At 37.9% G+C, this 20,369-nt stretch overlaps 1 protein-coding gene across 1 annotated transcript in view; it reads left to right on the top strand.

The window, feature by feature from the left end:
• TMEM131 (transmembrane protein 131) overlaps window positions 1-20,369 on the top strand; it is a 71,073-nt gene that overhangs the window by 31,799 nt on the left and 18,905 nt on the right. Inside the window, exons 5-20 of the mRNA XM_083610334.1 lie at window positions 1,710-1,833; window positions 3,676-3,792; window positions 5,101-5,223; window positions 5,673-5,753; window positions 7,324-7,474; window positions 7,564-7,620; window positions 8,728-8,789; window positions 12,834-12,942; window positions 13,782-13,890; window positions 15,112-15,265; window positions 15,362-15,532; window positions 16,469-16,579; window positions 16,672-16,806; window positions 17,405-17,509; window positions 18,122-18,208; window positions 20,178-20,330. Of these exons, the coding sequence (XP_083466460.1) occupies window positions 1,710-1,833; window positions 3,676-3,792; window positions 5,101-5,223; window positions 5,673-5,753; window positions 7,324-7,474; window positions 7,564-7,620; window positions 8,728-8,789; window positions 12,834-12,942; window positions 13,782-13,890; window positions 15,112-15,265; window positions 15,362-15,532; window positions 16,469-16,579; window positions 16,672-16,806; window positions 17,405-17,509; window positions 18,122-18,208; window positions 20,178-20,330 (1,849 nt within the window). The remainder of the gene's footprint in view (window positions 1-1,709; window positions 1,834-3,675; window positions 3,793-5,100; window positions 5,224-5,672; window positions 5,754-7,323; window positions 7,475-7,563; window positions 7,621-8,727; window positions 8,790-12,833; window positions 12,943-13,781; window positions 13,891-15,111; window positions 15,266-15,361; window positions 15,533-16,468; window positions 16,580-16,671; window positions 16,807-17,404; window positions 17,510-18,121; window positions 18,209-20,177; window positions 20,331-20,369) is intronic.

Raw genomic sequence — 20,369 nt, 5'->3', positions numbered from 1 at the left:
AATGCAGCAGTACTACAGTGGCTGCATATACATGCTGCACATCTCTGGATTAAGGCCAGAAGACAGAATTGTTTAGTTGCAGCGTTAGCCCACTCCATTAGTCAGTTGAAAGGCAGGATAAAAATAACTTTGCAAAATTTATTTATTTATAATCTTTGTACAAAATATTAGCATAAAATATATATATGCCAAACTAAGCAACAGCAGTCAATATAAAAATAGTCCTATCAGCATATTGGAGCAATTATAACTTTGCGTCATGAGTAATTGCAAGCCCACGTGCTAAACCCTGTCCCCGGTGCCCACCACACCCCCAAGAGATGAGACATGACAAGAATCTTTGGGTTTAAATAAGGCCACAACTTTATTTATTTTCAGGTGTAGGAACCTTGGCTTAGGCCTTGGAAGGTATCCTGCTCATGCCCAACAGGGGCTGAGGATGCACAGGGCAGTCAGGTGTTGTGGGAGGGGACTGTAAAGCGTAATCTTACACAGCATATCCTCCCCCTTCTCCTAGCCAGGAGTTTGACCTATATGCCGCTGCTGTAGGGCCAGTGACTCCCGCAATCAACCCTTTAACAGGCCCTGCAAATGCCACCGCACGGCGGTGCATCAATATGCTGCCCCGACTCACAGATAGACTATAGAATATAGACCAAGGCCTAAAACTGGCACCCAAGACCCTAACTAGGGTCTTGCCACCAAAATACCTACAGCTGAACATTGTCTCCTACCGAGAAGGACTAGACTCTGACACCCACCAATCCCTGAGGCCCCGATGAGTCCTATCAGCTTATTGGAGCAATTATAACTTTGCATCATGAATAATTATATGCTTGCAATAAAGTAATGACACAAACACTTGTAGGGAATACAACAAGAAGTTGTGGCAACTTAAACGGCTAACAAGTGCATTGCACCATAAGGTTTCATGGATTACAGTCTAATTCATCAAATGCATGAAGTGTTATCCTGAGTAATGGGTGTGTGTATGTATCACAGGTCTTGCAGAGCTTGTCTGAGGCCTGGGGCAGGAGTCTTGTTAGAATAAACTCAAACAACACAGAAGCTGGTCCCTGGCAGGCCTTCCTGGCCAGCTTAGCCCTCTGAGGCTTGGGATTAGTTTACCCAGCTTCTCCCATCCCCTCTGCACTGGCCTGATGTATCATACATACAGGTTTGGGTGGGGTAGAGGAGGAGGATTGTAAGTGGTAAGGTCAGAAGGAAAGGAAATGCAAAGAAAGAGTACAGGACCAGGACCCTGTGATAATGATCTGAGGTCCTTCTTCATACGCCTCCTCCGCAAGAGGTCTGAAGGGTAACAACACAAGAACAGGCATTTTCTGCAGTCAGTGGTGGCTCCCTATTTTTGGAATGCTCTCCACAGGGAGGCATGCATGGCACCTTCGTTGCATATTTTTATGCACCAGGCAAAACCATTCCTCTTCTCCTGGCTAATTAAACAATCTATGGCCTTTTAAACTGTGGGGAGGGGGGTTATTGTTTGTTATATGGTGTTTATATTGTAAACTGCCCTGTGATCCTCAGATGAAGGGCGGTATATAAATTTTAATAATAACAATAATTGACAGTGGCCATTCACAAAATGCACCTGTTTGTTCCTTGCAACCATAAAACTATAAATATTTTGTGGTTGTAGGCAATTGAGGAAACAATTTAAATGCTTTTTCTACTCTCTTTTAATACAGGCCAGTTGGGATGCCAAAAATGGAAAAGGTTTACTTGCACAATCCAAGTGCAGAAGAAACTATTATATTAGTATCAATATCTGCAACAACCTCACATTTTCATGCATCGTTTTTTCAAAACAGGGTGAGTTAGCTCTGTTTTTTGAAGTTGGTGTTATTCTGCAAGCTGGTTTCACTTCAGCAAAAACTGATTTTACTTCAAAGTGCATCACAGTAACTAAAATAGCTTCTCTTTAAATGCAAGCTCAACAAAATTATGCCATGTACAATTCACTGTGGAGGGGTTATATGAAAAGTAAATGTCAGGAGGTTTCTACATCATTCTAGGGCAGTGGTGGAGAACCTCCGGCCCATAGCCTTGGTGTTCTCAAGAATATGGAAAATGGATAATTATAGCTCAGAAATGGTTTCTAACCAGTAGTAGCTGAATTTAGTCCATGGGGAGAGGGGGGAATCCATACCAGGATAGTAGTTTTACTATTACCAACCAAAGTCCCCCAAGTAACGTGTGAGTTTTCAAGTTCATCAGAACTTCTTCTTTTTTGGTATAACACAGCCAGGAGCAGAGTACTGCTGATGCATTAATTTTCAGTAGGAGTTGCTACTTAGAGCTTATGCACTCATAAGTAGTTGCCGATAAATGGTTGCCACCCCTTTGGAAGTGATTCTGTCATTTTTGTGCATGTTTCTATGAGCTGCTAAGATAACTAGTTTTTTTTATTGTGTTTCTTCACCATGTTTTTGTAAAACCTACTAACCAAGTGCCTTAAATATATGAAAAATGCTCCAAATAAGGCTGCATTTTACAAGGCACTTGCGAAAGCAAATAACCAACAGCATGTATTTCAATTAAGATCGTGTCTCTCCGCCACTGTCAGGGTGTCAACCAGCATTAAGTGAAAGCTGAAATGATCATTGGTCCTTCTCTTTGTACTGTTATTCCAGAAGCATGTTTAATTAGCAAGGGTGTGTGTTTCTTTACTGCCACTTGAAATAATCTTTTGAGCTTAAATCCAAGTGTTTAATATTTGAGGGGGGAGAATGGGGGAGGGATTATGGAAAGCTTGTAAATTCATACTCCCTTCTTAATCCTAATACAAGACTTAACTGATCATACATCTTCCCTAAAGCAATTAACATATTTAATGAAATCTATCAATGTAGGACTCTTCCATAATGGAGGTGACAGTGTGTGAGGTGTGGAGTGTGTGAATGGATAGATTTGTGTGGATAGGGTATGTATGCGGTTTTGACCCTACCTGCTTTTGGTTTTAGCCATGTCCACCCTTGCTTGTGACCTCTGGAAGATTACCAATGCTATAATGTGGCTCTGAAACTGAAAAAGTTTCCTCAGATAGTAAAGTCTTGATTATGGGTACCTCCTAAACTTATGATCGCTCTGTGCTCATTGATTCAAGCAATTATGGGTGTTGTAAGGCAGTCTATAAGAAAATAGAAGATTCCGGAAGTGTTATATAACTTTGCTCAGGGAGGAGTCACATCAGATAATTTTTCTGTGTTTTAAGGCCAATTGAGAAGAATGAGTCAGAGCACCAATTTGTAGGAGCTACATTATGTACTCCAATCTGGCATTTAGAGTGGAACCTGAGACACTTGGGGCAATGTGCTTAGTAAGCTAAACAATAAGCAGTTCAGTGTTCTTTCACATTAGTAATATTGCTATAATGTTTAAAAAAGAAATTTTTCCTGCATGTTGTACTTTACAGTTGTTTGTTTCAATGCAGTATCAACCAAATCAAAAAGAGTGTATTGGAAGTAACTTTTGTAAGGTACTTAAATTGATTTTTCCAAAGAAAGGGCTATAGTATGTGGCTTGCTTGTCTCATGGGTGTTCACACACAGCTTCTACATATCAATTGTGTTTGAATGCCCGATCTCATATTTGAAGCACTACCCTTCTAAGATGAACAACATGTCATGTTATATCTGGTGTTTTATTTTTCAGAAAATCGTTCCAGGGGGGAACACATCATTTGATGTGGTTTTTCTTGCAAGAATGGTGGGGAATGTAGAAAATACTTTATTTATTAATACATCTAATCATGGGGTATTTACTTACCAGGTAAGAGAAAACATCATGTTACCATGTCTTAAATGATTGAGAACAGAAGTGAAAGCACATTATTAAGATTGGTGCTCAGCATATACAGTGGTACCTCGGTTTATGAACTTAATCCATTCCAGAAGTCCATTCTTAGACCAAAGCCATTCTTAAACCAAGGCGCACTTTCCCTAATGAGGCCTCCCGCCGCCGGTGCCCTTCCACTGTTCGGCTTCCATTTGTAGACCGAGGTAAAGTTTGCTAACTGGAACACTACTTCCGGTTTTGTGGAGTTTGTATACCAAATAGTTCGTAAACAGGGATGTTCTGAAACTGAGGTGGCACTGTACTGCAATGTGTGACTACTTCATAGTTTAGCATATGTCTCTTAAGTCAGTGCTTTCAACTGAAACCAACAGCCATGTATCATGAACTTAGATTTTCTGATTGACATTCCTGCTTTCAAATGGGAATTACTCATGGAGCAAGATGCCATTTGTCTGCAATATATACATATTATTTGATGCTTTGAGACACCTGCAATAAGTGCCACTGTGCTATGCATATTCCGTGCACTTGAGATTACAAAAAGTCTTACAGTATTAATGCGCCTCCTACAGCTTAGAAATGAACAAGCTATTTGCAAGGTGAAAAGCCTCCAAGTTGTCTATTAAAATGCAAAACAGGCTTCTGTTGATTTATGAGATACAGTAATAGTGATTGACTTGAAAGTTGATAATACACTTGATCTAATACAGTTGATTGATTTAAGCACACCACAATATTTTTAAAAAATTAAGAGAAGGACATTTAAATGGCAAAGTAGCTTTTGCAGGAACAAGATCACATATTTTAGAAAACTGAAAGGAATGACAAAAATGGGGGGAATGCCATTTTTTGTATTCATGAACATAATCATGATTTACTACCTGTAGTGCTCTAAGTTACTGTGGTTCGGAGCTAGAAAAAAATTCAAAGGGTTGTATTTGACTCAGTCCTACTCAGTGATCTTAAGTTGTTGTTGTTTTAAAAAAATCTGCATTGCATATAAAAAGTTCAAAAACTGGTTGCAAAACAAGTATTTAGAGAAAAGCTGGTCTGTAGTTGTCACTTGTGTGGCTCCTGAAAGGAAGAAAAAGATGTATTTTCTTGTATCCTAAGGCAATAGATACTGTATGAGACTACTTTAAAATACTGTAACTGTAAACTTCCAAGTTGGGAAAGAGGTAGTGTTTCTTTGTTGTCAATGATTGTGTGAGTTTTAAAGGTGGAAAACAGACAATTACTCACATTGGGATACTAAAAGGTTGTTTTCTTTTTCTTAAACAGGTATTTGGTGTAGGAGTACCAAACCCTTACAGACTTCGCCCTTTTATAGGAGCAAAAGTTCCAGTAAACAGCAGTTTTTCTCCTATTATAAATATACACAACCCCCATAGTGAGCCTTTGCAGGTATGTAGGAGCACTGTTCATATTTACAGTTATACCTGTTAAAATATAATGTTAATGTATTTCAGGTGCTCTTTGTATACTATGATTCTATTCCTTTATTTTCAGTTCGGAATGTTATATGTATAAACCACTGAAGTTAAAATAATTGCCTTGGTGGTAGTTTTGAGAAGCTATGTTCATGGAACTAAAGGTTTGCATGTAAGGTTTGACTTGGCAAATACAGAAACTTCATTTGCATAAAATCACTTGATTATTTTTTTTATTTGGTGGAATGATAAATGACATATTCTAACACTTGAGACAATTCATTGACTATGTTGTTTGTGTGGTCTTTACCACAGAGAAAATAAAATATAAAAAGTTTCTCCTTAGCTGGCAACCATGAGAGTGTGTCTAGTTGGAACTTGAGCTCTAACTTTATCAATTATTATTTTTGGCTATTCTCACAGGTGGTAGAAATGTATTCAAGTGGAGGTGATCTCCACCTAGAGCTTCCAACTGGTCAGCAAGGGGGTACAAGAAAATTATGGGTGAGTGGCACAAATATTACTTGACTCACACTAAGGTATTAATAAGTTCTGGCAAAGACTAATATTTGTGGTGGCTTAAACTTTTGTTGTGGGCCAAAGCACCCTTCCTCAGATGTATGGTGTTCTCCTCTGCTGATCCTGAAATCTCATGCACACATATACAGATAAGAGGTGGATGTTGTTTTGAAATGAGGCCAGGAGGCCCAGCAATTCAAGATAAGGGAGTAAACCATAACTGTGCAGCATCAAATATCAACAGGGTCCAGTGACAAGTATGAAAGTTCAAAGCAGAATGGGAACGAACTTGTCATGAATTTTCAAAGTAATGTTAATATTCTATATACCAGCAAATGTGGACAACTGTTTTGCGGGGGGGCGGGGGGCTGACGCAAAAGGTGAAAGGCAGAAACAAATTTAAAATGAGAATTCCATTCATAACAAGAGAAGAACAAATGCTCTACAGTAAAACCAATGCTATTAATTATATATTACTTATATGTATATGATGTTACATGTTTTGTTTTCGTCACAAAAGCAAATAAAACTTATTTTAAAATAAATATTGTATACAAATACCTAACAATTATGTCCTATAGTGAGTTAGCCACTTTCAATTTCATTTCATTGCAAGTCTGATAGCACATAAGCTTTCTACCAAGTGATTTTAGACACGTGTGTGGTTTTTATCTAATATTCTAGCCACAGAATATTCCAAAAGTTGTAGTTTTGACTGAAGATATAACACCAACTACCTTTTATGTAGCAAAGAAATACTAGGGAACTTTTCTAGGATTTTCCAGGACAATCCTCCAGTTTATATTTTTGTATAAAATTTCAGTTTATATTTTTGTATAAAATTGCTAGTGTGCCTGCATGCAATTTGAGATGGTTGCTGATGACTCCTTGGTTTGTATCCAACTAAGTCCTACTGAGACCCATTGAAAATGGACTTAAGTTGGTCATTTTCATTTATTTCAGTGGGTCTAGTCTGAGTATAACTTAAATTGGATACATTTATTTTTACACTTTCTGAGTAGCAGTGATTAGAATCTCCCACTTTTGAAGTGTATAGACAAATTAAGTCCTATTCTCTTTGCTATAATGTAGGCTTTCCAGAAATTTTGAATGCACAGGAGGAAAGAAAATTATGGCTTGCCTGTTGTGGGAGTGGGGAATGAGTGGGCTTGGATGGCACAGACAGAAGTATCTACACATTTTTGTGCTACTGATGCAAAATAGGCTTTTAAGTGTTTCTCTAAAACATTGGTAGCATCACCAAATATATTTCTTGTACTGGTTTCTTACAACAGAACTAGTCTTAGGCACTTAGGAAAAGGCAGGTTTAACAAACTGTTACTTGTCAGCATGAATAATCTACACGTGATGATTCTGAACCTTTTATGTGATAGTTGTTTCTGAAACTGTTTGACACTTCCATCTCACTATTTAGTTAGTTCATTCCCTAAAAACGCCAACTGTATACTCCATATTCCACTTGTATTATAGCTGGCATTGTGGACCTTTTTATTATACTGACTTTTATATTCTGGACAATTGTTTGTTTCAATAGGAAATACCCCCCTATGAAACTAAAGGAGTTATGAGAGCCAGTTTCTCTTCAAGGGAAGCAGATAATTACACAGCCTTCATTCGAATAAAAACAAATGCCTCAGACAGCACAGAGTTTATTATTCTGCCAGTAGAAGTAGAAGTCACAACAGGTTTGTAGAAATGTAAAGTTTTATCAACTTCATGTATTTTCCTACTGCAGTAGTGAAAGATACTCACTTTGTTTTGTCCTATCTTAAAGCCCCAGGAATTTATTCATCGACAGAAATGCTAGATTTTGGTACTTTAAGAACCCAAGGTGAGTCCTATATTTTAATACACCTCCATTTCAGATTGTGAGTAGACACACCTCATTTTGCAAGAGCTGCGTAATATCAGTTTCATGTGTTTGTTCCTTAGCCTTTGCATGTAGGCCTTCATATGTATTGGGTTGCATCCAGACAAGTCCTGCTGCTAATGGAAGGGATCCACCCATTTACATAAATAAATAAAAATAAAATCCAGGGTTCTTCTGGAGACGGGGTGCAGGAAGGTGATTTTTGGTATTATCTCTGCGGCTACTTTTCATAGTGTTTCATGGAGTCCCCAAACCCTCCAGAGCAGATCTTTGGGGGGCTACAGGAGAAAGGAGGAATTGGTGAAAATAATTTCTTCTTCTAGCAGAACTCTGCATGAGGGAAACTTTAATCCACCTCATTTGTATTTAAATGCCTAGGATATCTAGCTTTAGAAATATTATATAAAGTAAAATGAAATAACTTAATAACGCAATTATAAATAGTACTTTTTATAACATCACTCTTAATTTATACACCTGCCAAATGACTGTACACAGGTGCATCTGTATTCAGACTAGTCTCCAAATCATAGTTTGGAACAGTCTTCCCCAACCTGTTGCCCTTCAGCTGTTTCGGTCATCAATTGCATAATCTCTGACCATTGACCATACTGGGAAAGGGCAGGTGGGACTTGTAGTCTAAAGCATGTGGAAGGCACCAGGCTGGTTTGGAAGATCAGGATTTAGTAATGGTGACCATGACCCCCCCTCCCTTTCCTTGCAACAAACCATAGTTTGCCCATTTGCTCCAGTGTGACAAATTATGGTTTGCCTAGACAATAGTTTGCCACTGTGCCTGGATCCTGACTGGAGAACAAATTAATTTGCACACTAACCACAGTTTGCTACAGTTGGATAAAATGGCAGACTATTGCTTACTGCAGATTAGAAGCAGAAGCATCAAACATCCGCTCCTTATGTCTGGGGGAGAAGGGAATGGAGAAGTGCAAGAATTAAGTAAAATTTCAGCATTGGATAACTTGAATAAATGTCACAAAGCTGACTTGACTTTAAAATAATCCCTTTTATGCAAACGAGCCTTAGTGCTTTTTTATTGGCTTTCAACAGATCTGCCCAAAATCTTAAATCTACACTTGTTAAATTCAGGAACAAAGGATGTACCAATAACAGTAAGTATTACCTCTTTTATTTCACTATCTCAGTATATTTTTCTAGACGTAAAAGATAACATGAATCCACTAGATATCAAAGCTCAAGTTCTGTTAGTTTAGTCCCTTTTTTCCAAATGGACTCAACGAAATGCCGCTTTCGGTGCACTTAACAGCTTTCAGCAGTGTATCCTTCCCATGCTACATGTTGTGACTGTATAGTTAAACTGAACTAAAGCTCCCCCACTTTGCATTCCCTTCAACTTTCTACTAAAGACTAAGACTACAGGGGCATATTTAAAGGTTTGTTTAGTTGCTTGTTATTCAGGCTTTACTTTTCAGTGTCATCATAAATTAATACTTACAGCTTGTAATTGTACAACTATCTTAAATAATTGCTGTTATGGTGTCACATTACAATAAAAAGCAATGGGATTTCCAGCAAGTACATGGAAATGCATTTAATAATTCCCAGTTATTTCTGACTAAATCATTCAGGGCAAATGCCTTGAAAAGCATGCAGATAACCAGTATGACAATTACAAAATAAAAATGCAAACAAGAATTAAAGGTTCTTTTGTAGCTGGTATTTGACAACAAACTTCAGCATATAAAAGTGGTTAATATTGGCTTGCAATAGAGATTTGTCTTAACCACTGTAAAGGAGGCAGTTTTGAGACTCAAAGCTAAAGAGGCCTGTCCCAGACCCAGAATACGATTCAAACATCTGGTTAGTCACAAATATTCAGTGGCGTAGCGTGGGGGGTGCAGGGGGGCCGGCCGCACCGGGCGCAACATCTGGGGGTTAGGATTAGGGGGCGCAAATCCACAGGTTAGGGGGCGCAAATCCACGGGTTAGGGGTGCAAATTACTTGCCTTGCCCCGGGTTCTGACAACCCACGCTACGCCACTGCAAATATTCTCTTTCGGGCTAAGGTGCTTGAGCTGGTGTGTTCTGTCAGTGCTGAAATGCTTTTGTCACCAAGCAATGTCTCTTGTTGTCTAAATCCCTTTTCTCAACCACTGTTCTAGTTTGTCCAGCATGGGAGATGAGAGAGTACTGTGCTTGTTTCCATGTCTTTGAAATGTATATTTATCTCTTGCAGCAATAGCTTTGTTTTACCTCTTCCTGTATAAAGGGGAGAAATTATGACTACTGGATAATCTCTTAGACCAGAGGCTATGTCTGTTCTTTTTAGTTTGTATAAGACTAACTCCTCTGGAGTCTTCTTCCTCTCTAACTTGCTAGCAGCACCAGTGGGTTTAACAAGCTTTATAAAGCTATCATTATAAAGATAGCCCATAGGTTTCCTGGGCTCAAACTCAGAGGCACAGAAGCATATCTCACAAAATGTGGGGCATCATTAGTTTCATATTTGGTAATAATCTACAATGGCTTATAAAAAGTGAAAGGCCTGTGTGTATATCCTCACATAAGGATGTTCTACAAAGAGCTCCAGGCCTTAATGAACCCTTTGTGAACTCATAGGTCTGGCCTGTTTCCCTCCCTCTGACTTACAGAGTGCAGAGAAAAATACAGAATGGTCAGCTTAGATTTTTCAAATTGCACACTACACCACAGGGTTAGTGACAGAAAGACTGCCTGCAGTAAGTGAGCAAAAATATGGAGTCACTGATGTTAAAAACAGGAAACATTGATGCAGCAGAAGTAATGTACATAATTTTACTTAAATTTTCTTTTGCGTCTTATAGAAAAGGTGATAAGTGTTAGACTACTGAGCAGTGGATTATATAGCCAAGCTTCTGAATCATATTATTTTAACACCTCATTCTCTGATATTTTGCCCTCATTCTTGACTGAAGAAATATTGACTGTATGACCTCGTAATATACAGTCCCAGTGTTTTGACACTGCTCAGATTTCTGCTACCATCTTAGATGTTAAGTGGGTTGGGGAAGTGTCAGATACCATCAAGCATATCTTAAAGGCTAAACTATTTGCTCATATTTCCATGTAAACATGGGGCGGGGGGAGGACAGGGATATATGCCTCTTGGAGTTTGTTCTGATACAGTTTGGAAGCGAGGAAGAAACTGGTTTCAAACTTCATGCTAATGTCATGGGAAAAGGCCAAGACTATATTTAGCAGAAATTTAAGCTAGATACTCATAGAACTAAATTCCTTCGAGGCACTTTAAAAGTATTGTTGCCAATTACTATAGTCATAAAAAGTTTTTACCTTTACTGACCCTTTATATTGAAGTCTGTGATATTGAACAATTTTAAAAGAAGAAAGGCAGTTTATAATATTAAAAATAATATTAAATTAATGTAAAAATATCATGTACGTATTTATAGCATTGCTGGTTCTGAGCCAGAAGACTGTGTATTTACCGTTTTATCAGCAGCGCTTAATATTCAGCTGACTTGCATAACTATAGCCGTTATCTTTCCATTAGAATTGAAATTTATGTTTGTTAACACAATATATGATAGTTCTGTATTAAAGTTTATATGGAAGTTTAAGTAAAATGTGTGTATTACTGTATTAACTAGTTCTAACATTTCTTTTGTTTTAAAAGTTTTTCATTGAGAACAGACAACTAGAACAACAACAAAAATGCATGTAGATAGTGGTGAAAGACTGTGTACTTAATAGCTGATTACATTCAGGCAGTATTCCTTCCAAAAGGCCCTCTCCCTTCCTGACCCTGCACCGTGTAGTATATATGACGTACTTCATATTAACAGTAAATTACAAAACTTGTTTGAACTTGCTTGAAACATGAGAATCCCTCTTCTATGGTTGTAAGGCTTGTACATTCATTCATAATTATGCTCATCCTCTCTCTTTCTTGGAATGAGGTATCTTCTTGGTATCTTTCTATCTTTCTATATTATTTTCTGAAAGGGAGGGGCGTCCTGAGTTGTTGTCATCTGTCAACTTTATTCTGACACATTCTTATCTTGATGTTCTCTCACCTTTCTTATCCTTATTTGAGTTTTCTCCTTCGTGTCACATGGTGTTACCTTGAAGGCCTAGTAACTTGAATGGAAATCTGCACTCTGAGCTTTTTGATGTGCTGCTGATATTGATTCCACACCTCAAAGCCTCTGGACCTGAAAGTCTTAATCTTTAGCCTTCATGTTCTAGCAGCTCTGGAGTTTACATTTCTCTCAAAATAGTTGGTCTTTCGCAGAATTAGGCCACATTTGAAACAACAACAACAACAATATTTATACCCCACCCATCTGGCTGGGTTTCCCCAGCTACTCTGGGCGGTTCCCAACAGAATATTAAAAACACAATAAAACAACAAACAACAACAACAATATTTATACCCCACCCATCTGGCTGGGTTTTCCCAGCCGCTCTGGGCAGTTCCCAACAGAATATTAAAAACATAATAAAACAGCAAACATTAAAAAGTTCCCTAAACAGGGCTGCCTTTAAGACACTTAAATAATTTGTTGGTTTGTTTTTTGCATTCCCTGCTGCTCTGCAATGCTGTCAGCATGTGTCTTCAGCTGTTTAGCTTTCTAAAGTGGAGATACTGGAAGTGAAGACACAGTTAAAATAATGTGAGTGTAGTGTTCTGCCTTGTGGAGGATCTCTAAACAATTGCGCTAGGTATACAAGCACAGGAACAACCTCAAGTATAACTCTTGTAAAATTTTAGATGGAAGCCTAGTGGTATTTTTGATGCGTGCATTCTCATTAATAGAACTCATATAGATGCCTCTGATATTCTTTTGGTGCACTTGCGCTGAAAGGCTAGTTCTCTTTATATGGCTACAGACATTTTAGCCACAAAACACCCCCAACTTAGTTAATTTCTCCTTTCCTAGTGAAACAGGCATGTGTTGAAATAAAATGAAACAAACCTAGTTAAATCTGCTGGAGTTTCACAGTTGTTTCTGCTATAAATTATGTATATATATTTGGAAACATTCCTGACTCGTGTTGTTCTAATGACATGTATCCACATTTTTATAACTTAGAATAAGTGTCAGCAGATTCTCAACTTTTGAAGGAAAAGATAACAGATATATACAGACTTTTTCAGTAGTTGTTTGGTAAGCACTTCTTTTATGCTTTTCCAGAGTGTGAGACCCACACCACAGAATGAAGCTATCACAGTACATTTCAAGCCAATTACACTTCGAGCTTCTGAAAGTAAATATACCAAAGTTGCAAGTATTAGCTTTGACGGTAAGTAAAAGTCTGTTCTGGAAGTTGTATGTTTCTCATTCATGGGATGGGAAGCCTTTTGTCAGTGTATCTGAACATATTTCTTAGTTTGGGGTCCACACTTGCTTTTCTTTTGAATGCAGTTACTGCTTGGAACGAGTTACATAATACTGCCAGGGATATTGCTGCTGTTGTAGAAGTTTCTTCCTGGTTTTCCCGCAACCCCCACCCCCAAACTCTCAGGAGAGACTTTTCAGGATGCTGCTGGGCAGAGGAGGGGCTGGGAAAGTCTGCTTCCTCCAGCTGCCTTCTTTGAGCTTTCCTCTGAATCCCATCCCATGTGTTTAATCATGCTGTTCAGTGTTTATACACAGAGACCAAGAGGGGAGAGCATTTAATGATGACTGTCTACTGAAGTCTTCATCTTTTTTGCTAAAAAGGGGAATATGCGGCCTTTCTGATGTTGACGGGTGACAGCTCCCAGTAGCCTAGGCCAGCATGGCATTTGGTTAGAATTAACAGGAAGCAACATTTGCAGGCTCATAGGTTTCCCCACCTCTCAGCTAAAAGTTGAAGAAGGGATGTTGCTGTATCACCCACCCTCCTTGAAGCCACTTGAATTCAGCAAGTAGCATAATACTCACATTTTAGAGCTAAACAGTAACTGCACCCTAATATATTACAGGAGTAGCTTAGTTACAAATGTGATCAAAATGGTGTATGATACTTTGTAGTAAATCAAAGCCCCAACAGTGACAGTTTTACTATCAGAGTAAAAATAAATATGTGTCAATTTTGTGTATGCGTCAATAATAGTAACACTGTTTGTTTTTATTTATCTATTTGTATGTGCCATATAGCATCGAAAGCAAAACGACCTGCACAGTTTTCAGGAAAAATAACAGTTAAAGCAAAAGAGAAGAGTTACTCAAAACTTGAAATTCCATATCAAGCAGAAGTGTTAGATGGGTAAGATTGCGTGGGATACTGTTGTCTTACATTTAACTCACACCTCGTTCCTGTACACAAGTAACTAACCACTTGCATGGCTTCCTGTAGCAAATAAATATGCTTCCAAATGAGTCTTTCTTATAATAGGAACACTGGGTTTAAAGCCAGTGTTGTTGTGTGGACACTACACTGAATTTTTGTGTATTCCGTCCTGGATAAAGAGCTACAAACTGAATCGGAGCCAAAGGATCAGCGTGCAGTGGCCATCACACAGCCCTGTTTAAACAAAGCATGTGACTATTGCCATGAATAGTGCTGGCTTGCACTCAGATAACTTTATTTTGCCCATTGCTACAAGTGTTAGGGACAGGCTTGAGCAATTGCTTTTTTACTGTTTCTAACTTCTACATTTATAAGCTAGTATATTCTAATTCTTCCACGTTTTAAGTTCTGGTTATAACTCTTTATTTGCTGGGTAATGTATTTGGTTTCAGACTTCTTTGCTGCTAAATGGAACAAGTGTATAAATTCTTCAGACCATTATATTTCTCAGTATTGATTTTTAAGTTTTATGTATTTGAATTACACACCTGGCTTGGGCAGGATATGACGATAGGGCATGGGGAATGAATCTGGGTCCTTTGGGTGAATTTAAACTTGCTGATAAGTAAAATCAGGAATGGGTCTGTGGCCTGCCAATTGGCAGTCCTTAAGGCATTATATGATGTTTATGAAGTTGAGTGAACAAGCCAAAGAGAGATCTTAAACTGCTGCTGTTGGATGGAAAACCTGTGGCCCTCCGGATGATATTAGACTACAACTTTGATCGTTCTTCAGCTTTAGTCATACTTGCTAGAGCTGATGGAATTTGAGTCCAACGACATTTGGAGAGTCAGGTTCCTCATCTCTGTGACTAACCAATTTTCTGGTGATTATTGTGAGTTTTAAATAGGTAAAAACATAATGGTAAGGATTTGCTGAACCAACAATTTGAAGTGGAATACAAAAAAGGGAGGTATGAGGAGGTCTGGGAAACAAGCTAAAGGAAAATAAGCAATGGAAAATTTGTGTGTTTTTAATTATTTTTATTTTGTATTTTTGTTATTTATTTATTTTTTCATTTTATTGTAATACTTTAAAAAATCTTAATAAATATCTTATAAAAAAAGATTATTGTGAGTTTTTCTTATAGAGGATTGTGCAAATCTCTACTTTTTGGCTTTTTATATTTTGAAATAGGTACTTAGGATTTGATCATGCAGCCACATTATTTCATATTCGTGACAGTCCAGCAGACTCTGTGGAAAGACCAATCTACTTAACAAACACATTCAATTTTGCAGTCCTCATTCATGATATAATGCTACCAGATGAAATCAAAGGAATATTTAAAGTAAGCCCAATTACGCGCTGAACTATTTCGTTGCTATTAAATGTTACATAAATTGGATTCACTGTTAACCTGGATCATATTTATTCATTATACTAGGTACACAACTTCAGCAAACCAGTTTTAATTCCACCAAATGAATCCAGATATATTTTCACACTTTATTTTGTGGCTTCCTTGTCATCTCTTCACATTGATAACAATATTTTGCTCATTACAAATGCTTCTAAATTTCATCTACCTGTAAGAGCATACACTGGATTTTTAGATGTAAGTATATCAGTTTTTTAAAAAAATCTTTTCTATTTTTAAAGTGAAATACATTAGATGTGGTTTCTTTGTGTTTCTGGATAACATGTGCTCAGCAGTGAAGCCAAATTCAAACTGAATGCAAATTTGGTAGCTGGTTTATATTTCAGAAGTCTAATGCCTGCTAGAATAGACCTATGGATGGAACCCATTCTGTTCTTTTGCCATGTGGCAGTTCTGCGGGATGTAATATTAATGTGTTAGATATTATTTTTGTAGGTTTGCTGTTTGATTGAAATTGAATTTATAGGAATTACATTACTTTAAAAAAAACAATAAAAGAAACATTAATATGTCTGTACGTGGGGGCCTGTTCAAAATGACTGAACTTGGAACTGAACTCATATTTTAATGTGTTGACTCTCTAGCTCTCAGTTACGCATACTGCCAACAAAAACGTATCGGCAGCTGCCTTCACTAATTAACATGGGGCACAGTCCACTCAAATGCTCTCCTTAAGACTAGGGAGCTTCAGAAAATCATGCTGTTGTGCCTTTTGCATCACTCTTCCACTCCTCTTTCTACAGAAGAGGAGAATTAGCAGTGGATTGTACTCAGTAGTTTGTTAGACCTGTTTTGTCTTTCACTCAGTCACCTTTAATAGTGCCTTGCCTTATCTCATGATAGATCAGTATCTGGTTGCCCAATAGAATGAATAAAAGGTAGATGTGTTTCCCAGCAATTGTAGCACTTTCTGTGTAATCGGCAGATTGTACACCTGAAAACCAAAGACAGATTCTTCAGTCCCAGATCTTATGGGCTACTTGTCCAAAATATTGGGGGAGGGGGGAAAGGAACTAACATGTTAGAACTGGTGGTAGTACTTCTGAGCCCTTGCAGTAACAGATATATGAGCTGCCTGTCCCTAATGCAGTTGATGCTCTTCCGTTTTTCTAGTATTTTGTATTACCCCCAAGACCTGAAGAACAGATAATAGATTTTGGTATATTGAGTGCCACAGAAACAAGTAGTATTCTGCTTGGAATCATGAACAGCAATCCAATTCAGGTAAGAGACATTCTTTTATTTGTTGTTTGTTTGTTTTACTTAAATGGCATATCTGTTTAATTTATTACTAAAACTATTGTGCCCTTTTAAAGTTGGCTATAAAAAGCTGGCATGTGATAGGTGATGGTTTGACCATGGAACTCCTTGCTGCTGAAAAAGGCAACAGAACTACAATAATTGCAAGTCTTCCAGACTTGGAAAAGGCCAATGCATTGGATCAAACTTCGGTAAGTAACACATATTTTACTTATTACAGTTATGTGTGGCATATGGACAAAAGATGCAAATCTTATCACTATAAGTACAAAGAAGCAGGGGGAATGATCACCACATCTGCTTATGTACAGTGTTTTTTTGAGGAGGGAGATGCATACCCCTAAACATTTTGTGAATCTTTGTACAGTACTTTTGTCCATTTACTGTATTTATTTTTCCCGATCTGAACTATAAAATGGTTGTTTTCTTGAGTCAAAATGAGAGTACCCCTAAACATTTTTTTAGAAAAAAGCACTGCTTATGTCTATATATAGACATGGTGCTAGCTATTTTTATGATATGTAGACAAACACCCCACACATATCCACATCTGGAGGAGAAAAGCGAACAATGAGAGGTGCCTCTGTGAGAGATTAACTGATGAAAATAAATAGTGGAGAGTGTTTTACTTAAGTGGTAGGCAAAACATTATTCTTTGTATTTCATCATGAAGCCCTTTCAGATAACTGTGTGTGTGCATTTTTGTTACAGTGACCGGGGTTTTTTTGTTGTCTGTTGGAAGAATGTGAGATTAAAGCAATGAAGCAACTATATAATTCTGTTCTACAGGTAACATTGATGCCTGGTTCATACACTGTATTCAGAGTAAGATTATTACCAAAAGAACTTGAAGGGATTCATGATGGGGCTATACAAATCACAACTGATTATGAGGTACTCTTATGTTTATATTGGTCCTAAAAGTAATGTGCATGGAAATAGAAAAGAAACGGTTGGGGGGGGGGGGACCTGGCTTTTAGCTGTTGTGATGGCAACTGCAGTTGGTTGGTTTCCTCTCTGGCAGTATATTTGGCACTGGCTAGTGTGTGTGACAGTTTAGATGTGTAACCTTTCAGGAATTTCAGAAGATGGCTTTAATTGTTCTTCATTTGGTATGCCCATCATGCTTGCTTTCTGAAAACTAAATGATGATCATGTGGTATTTCCTATACCATATCTATAGAAGGATGCAAAACTATTTTAAGATTAATAAAGATGTATAGAAGGCAGTCAACCTATTTCTGATTCTCAGCATATAAGCTTGCAGATACTTTCAGAAGAGAGCAGTTGAGATTTTTGTTGGGCTTATGTGCTCATCTTATAAAAACAGATTTTAGATTTTTGCACAAGTATGCTAGCAGAAATGTATGCTTGTGTCCAGTTATGGCTTTGTGCTAATGCAGCGGAGGGAAACCTTTTTGGATGAAATCCATAGTCTAAAACTTAATGATAAGAGTTAACGTAAATGTTGCGTTTAAGCTACTATTCTTTTTCTCTTTTTTGCAGATTTTAACCATTCCTGTGAAGGCTGTAATTGCTGTAGGCTCATTGATGTGCTCCCCAAAACACATTCTTCTTCCACCTTCTTTTCCAGTAAGATAATATATTTTGAAGAATTTCTAACAGTTTCTTCTTGCTATTTAACCATCATTATGAAAAGGAAACAAACTGATTTTAGCCATGCTACAGGAGTTTATCTCACACTCCATCACTGGGAAGGCATTTTAACCTCAGATTTTGTTTTTCATAGAGCCTGGGATGTGTCCCCAGCCTTTGTTTCTCGTTGCTATAGGGTAATTGAATCAGTCTTAGTGGTAAGAACTAGCATATGTTAACTCCATCAATCCATATGTCTGAAATCATGAACAACTGCTGCTGAAATACGAGACGTGTTTTTTTCCAAAGGAAGTTGGCTGCTGTTTTGATACACTACAGTCCTAAACACAGGGAAGCATAGAAATCAAACCCTTAGTTGCTCCTTGCACAACCTCTCAGAATAATTGAGACCATGTAGCCGTTACCTTGGAGTATATCTTTTGCCAGATCTTTATTTGAGGATTGGAAATCTGTGTGGCAGGATTCAATTACGGGCAGTCACTTTTTGAAAATAATGTGCTATTTCCAAGTTCCTGCCTAGTCCAAAATTGAATACTTATCTTCTGTGGGAGCGGGTGGCGCTGTGGTCTAAACCACTGAGGCTCTTGGGCTTGCTGATCAGAAGGTCAGATCCGTGTGATGGGGTGAGCTCCTGTTCCTCTGTCCCAGCTTCTGCCAACCTAGCAGTTCAAAAGCACACCAGTGCAAGTAGAAAAATAGGTACTGCTGCGGCGGAAAGGTAAACAGTGTTTCTGTGTGCTCTGGCTTCCGTCACGGTGTTCCGTTGTGTCAGAAGCGGTTTAGTCATGCTGGCCACATGATCCGGAAAGCTGTCAGCCTGAACACCGGCTCCCTCGGCCTGAAGTGAGATGAGCACCACACTCCATACACTTAACCATCCAGGGTCCTTTCCCTTTCTCTCTTATTTATCCTTCCTTTCCTGGTTTTTGTACGGTGGCATTTTAAATCTTGCAGTTGCATTTGTGGTATCTTTATAATTCCCTTTTAAACACAAAAATGAGAAAAGAGGAAAGAGAACTTTGTTTGAGAGTGCCTTATGGAGGTGGCTGTTTTTATTGTATTCTGGTAAGAAAATTTTTCATACTCTCTTTTTTAATACACCACTCCATTAGATTGTAAAAGAGAGGAGGAAGAGACTTTTTTTCTACAATGAGCACATAATGTAGTTATAAAATGCACCACTATTTTCAGTCCAAGGTAGCTTCATGGAGCTGGAAAAAAGTTTTATTACTTCCTGAGACTAAAGCCTGCAGTTTCGTTTAATTCTTCCTGCTTTATTTTCTATTAAGAACTGGGATAGAAAGTGTGAGAGAAAATAGTTGAGCCTCATAGAGATGTTTAAAGTAAGTTCCTCTGAAATGTATAAGGTTCTAGATGCAAAATATTACTATGTTAGCTCTTCCTTTATGCAACCACTCTTGCTAATTTTAAGTAACTGAATTTACCTCCCTCTGTTTCTAATTTACGGGGGTGATTTCTGGCAATTGTTGGGTGTTGAATGAAGGACCTACGAATTAACCTGGCAATAAGATTTTATTTGAACTTTGAATACGGTGGGAGCAGATAATGGAAGTGGATAATGCTCATGATATTATATCGACAACTTGTGATGCAGGACAGGAAACACAGACTGGTCTTCATCTGTAGAACATGTCCCCTCATTTCAGTCTGTTTCCTTCCTTTGACATTTCTGCAAAAAATGTTTTTTTTTTTTTTAAAATGATTGGTTGACTTGTAACATTGCATGATATTTTTTCTTAATGTGTGCAGTATCGTATCTCTAAATTGAAAGGGTTTGAATGAGGAGGTTATAGGAAAATAATGTAGATGGAATAACTCTGTCAGAGCAACCTTAGTCTATATTACCCGGGGTGCTAAAAACTTTGCAATCATGGGCACAAAGATGTGTAAAAAAACCCACAATTGTATATACTTTCTTTCTTAGGGTAAGACTGTTCATCAGAGTTTGAGTATCATGAGCTCTTTCTCACAGAAGGTAAAAATACAACAGATCCGTTCACTATCAGAAGATGTTCGGTTTTATTACAAGAGATTACGCAGTAACAAAGAAGATCTGGAGCCAGGGAAAAAATCCAAGGTTTGAGCACTATGAATATTATTCAAAATTACGTAACTA

The sequence above is a fragment of the Podarcis filfolensis genome, assembly GCF_964270895.1.
Source record: "Podarcis filfolensis genome assembly, chromosome: 4".
NCBI classification, from domain to species: Eukaryota; Metazoa; Chordata; class Lepidosauria; order Squamata; family Lacertidae; genus Podarcis; species Podarcis filfolensis.
The sequence above is the reverse complement of the archived record's forward strand: the minus strand, read 5'-3'. Positions and strand labels throughout refer to the sequence as shown.